Here is a 3001-nt window from a genome sequence, read left to right as displayed (position 1 = left end):
GTTGCCACCCACCCTGTGGAGAATGCTCAGGTAGGGACTCCTGAGCATTACAAGGTCACCAAGTAAAAGTCATGTCTACACTGGCTCCAAGGGAGAGCCAGTGTAGAACAAATCTGTCTGAACCAGCTCACAGCAACCGAATGCTCCTTGATGGCTCAAGGCCAGTGAGTGGCCTGGGAGACGATGGCCAGTTGGACCCTGTGGGCCCTGCCCTCAGCCTGAGGACTCACCTTTCTTTTCATCAGCTACAATTTAATCTTTGGAACAAAATTTGAAACCAATTTTATTAAGAAACATCTGAGAAGAATGTGGGAGAGGAGAGAGGGGCAGGGTGGAGTGTCCCAGCAGGGCGAAGTGTCCCAGGCAGAACAGTCTCTGAGGTCTTCCGCAGGTGGAGGCAGAGGAGAGAAGGCCGTCCGCTGGCGCTGTCTGTCTGGCTCTCCACTTCCTTGGAGGCAGGCTGTCTATGGGTGTGGCACGTCTCTTCTCTATGACATTGGAGCCACTTTATCGCTGACACGTGGCACACAGCAGCAGCACAGGGCTCGCACACAGGCAGCGATCCTGCTCCTCACCCGTTTCCAGCCATTGGTGTGGCCAGGGCCTTGCCTCGGGGCTGTGTCCTGGGAGGAGGAGCTGCTGTGTGCCCTGGGCCACCAGACGAGGACCCTGGAGGGCTTGGGCCTGGGGAAGCCAGAGTCAGACTGGGAGCAGCTGCGGAGAGTGGGGGCCCCTGCAGGCGGGCAGCGCAGAGGAATGGCAGGCAGGCTGCCAGCCCTGATGCCCCTGTGCCCTGGCTGTTGGGCGTCCTCGGGCAGCGGGTTCTCAGAGCGCAAGGGGGAGGTGCGCAGGGCAGGCTGGCTGGCGCTCCTCTGTGGGAGGACAGGGACATGGGAGAGATTCTCGGGGCGCTGGCGAGGCCTAAGCCACTGAGGCACAGGCTGCCCCTGGAAGGCGCTCCCTACCCCCTGGCCTTGCTGGTGCTTCAGGATGAGGTACGTCGCCATCACCGCATCAAACTTCCTCTTGGCCAGAGACACCCAGGTTTGGTAGGGATCAAAACCCATGTCGAACAGCATGGTCAGGATGGCGGGGTCTGGGCGTGTGGGGAGGGCCTGGCTGGAAGGATGGGGTGCACACGGCTCACCCAGCCGCAGCCATGGGTGCTGCAGGATCTGCTTCACTGTGGGTCGCTTCTTGGGTTTCAAGACCAGGATCTGGCGGATGAGCCTTCGTGCTTTGACGGGAACAGAGCTGGGCACATGGAACCTTGCCAGAAGGATCCTCATCAGCATCTCCTGAGGGGTGTCCCCCCTGAATGGGAGGCTCCCCGTCAACATAAAATAGAGAGTGACGCCCAGGCTCCAGATGTCCGCTGAGGGGCCCTCATACTCTTGCTCCAGGACAATTTCTGGGGCAATGTAAGCCAGAGTACCCCATAAGTCATTCAGCTTCTGCCCGGCCGTGAACCTGGCACTGAGGCCGAAGTCAATGAGTTTCACGTGTCCTCTGGCATCCAGCATGATGTTCGCTGGCTTCAGGTCTCTGTGCATGATGCCCTTGTCGTGGCAGTGGCCCAGGGCACACACGATCTGCCTGAAGAGTCTGCAGGCCTCCTCCTGCGGCATGCCACCAGGTGGGATGCGCTGAAGTAGCTGTCCCCCACCTGCATGCTCCATCACCATGTACAGGTTTTCCCTGGTCCTGATCACCTGGAAGAGCTGGATCACGTTGGGGTGCTCCAGGCTCTCCAACATTAGAGGTTCGGAGAGGTCCGACATGTCCTCTGTCTCCGTCTTCAGGACTTTCACTGCCACCTCTGCCCCTGTGAGGCGATGGCGGGCCAGGTGGACCTGGCCAAACTCGCCATGCCCAATGGCCCTCAGGACCTCATACTGGTCCAGGAAGCCTGGCTCCTGGCAGGAGCCCGGCCCCAGCAACGCTACTCTAGACTGACTACTCTTGCTAACCATGGACATCCTGAGCAGGAACACCCACTAAGGATGCTAGCTGAAAAAAAAATAACAAACCAAAACAACAAATCCAAATCAAAAACCAAAACCAGACAAAACAAAAAACCCAAATCAAAAAACCAATATCCACAGACCACAACCACCGACCGCCAACCGCCAAACGCGCTAACTACCTGGGAGTCCGACAGGTCACCACCAAGAGCTTCCTGTACTAGTGGACAAAGCCCAGCCTCAGCCGCCCCCTTATATACCGGCTGCTTGAGATTCCTCACAATGGCCCCTTGTGAGGTCAGAGCTAGAAATGGCCCCGTCATGGCTGGACACAGCCCCAGTGGTCCTCTCCCTCAGGGGTCTCCAGAACTTTTTCCATTTTCACAATAAGAACAGAAAAGGACTCCAGATGTTTTTCCCTTCAGTGGGGTGTGGAGATGATGTTTGCTTGTTTAGAAGTCAACATTTGTACACTAGCGCAATGGACTTGTCACTTCAAGTCTCCACATTTCTACTGACTTTGGGTTTTGGAAGACCTTGTCCTATCTGCACTCAGGGCATTCAATTCCTCTCTCTTCGTAGAATTACCATCAAAAGTGTGGTAGCCCCTCATCCACCTTGTGATACCACCACAGAGTGCTCTGTCCCCCGAGACACTGGAGCGCTCAGTCTTCACACCTATGGGGTTGGGAGGGAGGAAGGCGTCCTCATCCTTTCCCCAGATGGTCCTCATAAGACTTTGGTTTTTATGCTTAAGTGTTAGTAATAGTTGAGTTTACTCTTCCATAAGATGGAAGGGAATGATGAACTTTTTTTTTTTCATTTTTTTTATTGATTGTTGAAAACATTACAGAGCTCATGATATATCATCTTTCATACATTTGACTCAATTGGGTTTTGAACTCCCCAAATACATATTGCAGACTCACTTCTGTTACATACTCATATTTTTACCTAATGGCATATTAGTGACTGTTGAATTCTGCTACCTTTCCTATCCCCTACTATCCCCCCTCCCCTCCCCTCCCCTCCCCTCC

At 54.7% G+C, this 3001-nt stretch overlaps 1 protein-coding gene across 1 annotated transcript; it reads right to left on the bottom strand.

Moving 5' to 3' along the window:
* Positions 1-488: 488 nt before the first annotated feature.
* LOC101956056 (sperm motility kinase 2B) lies at positions 489-1979 on the bottom strand. The gene has a single exon (XM_005321465.3). It carries the CDS (start codon positions 1977-1979, stop codon positions 489-491), a length of 1491 nt encoding a protein of 496 aa, XP_005321522.2.
* Between the last annotated feature and the right edge of the window lie 1022 nt (positions 1980-3001).

This window comes from Ictidomys tridecemlineatus, chromosome 8 (assembly GCF_052094955.1).
Source record: "Ictidomys tridecemlineatus isolate mIctTri1 chromosome 8, mIctTri1.hap1, whole genome shotgun sequence".
Taxonomy (NCBI): domain Eukaryota; kingdom Metazoa; phylum Chordata; class Mammalia; order Rodentia; family Sciuridae; genus Ictidomys; species Ictidomys tridecemlineatus.
The sequence above is the reverse complement of the archived record's forward strand: the minus strand, read 5'-3'. Positions and strand labels throughout refer to the sequence as shown.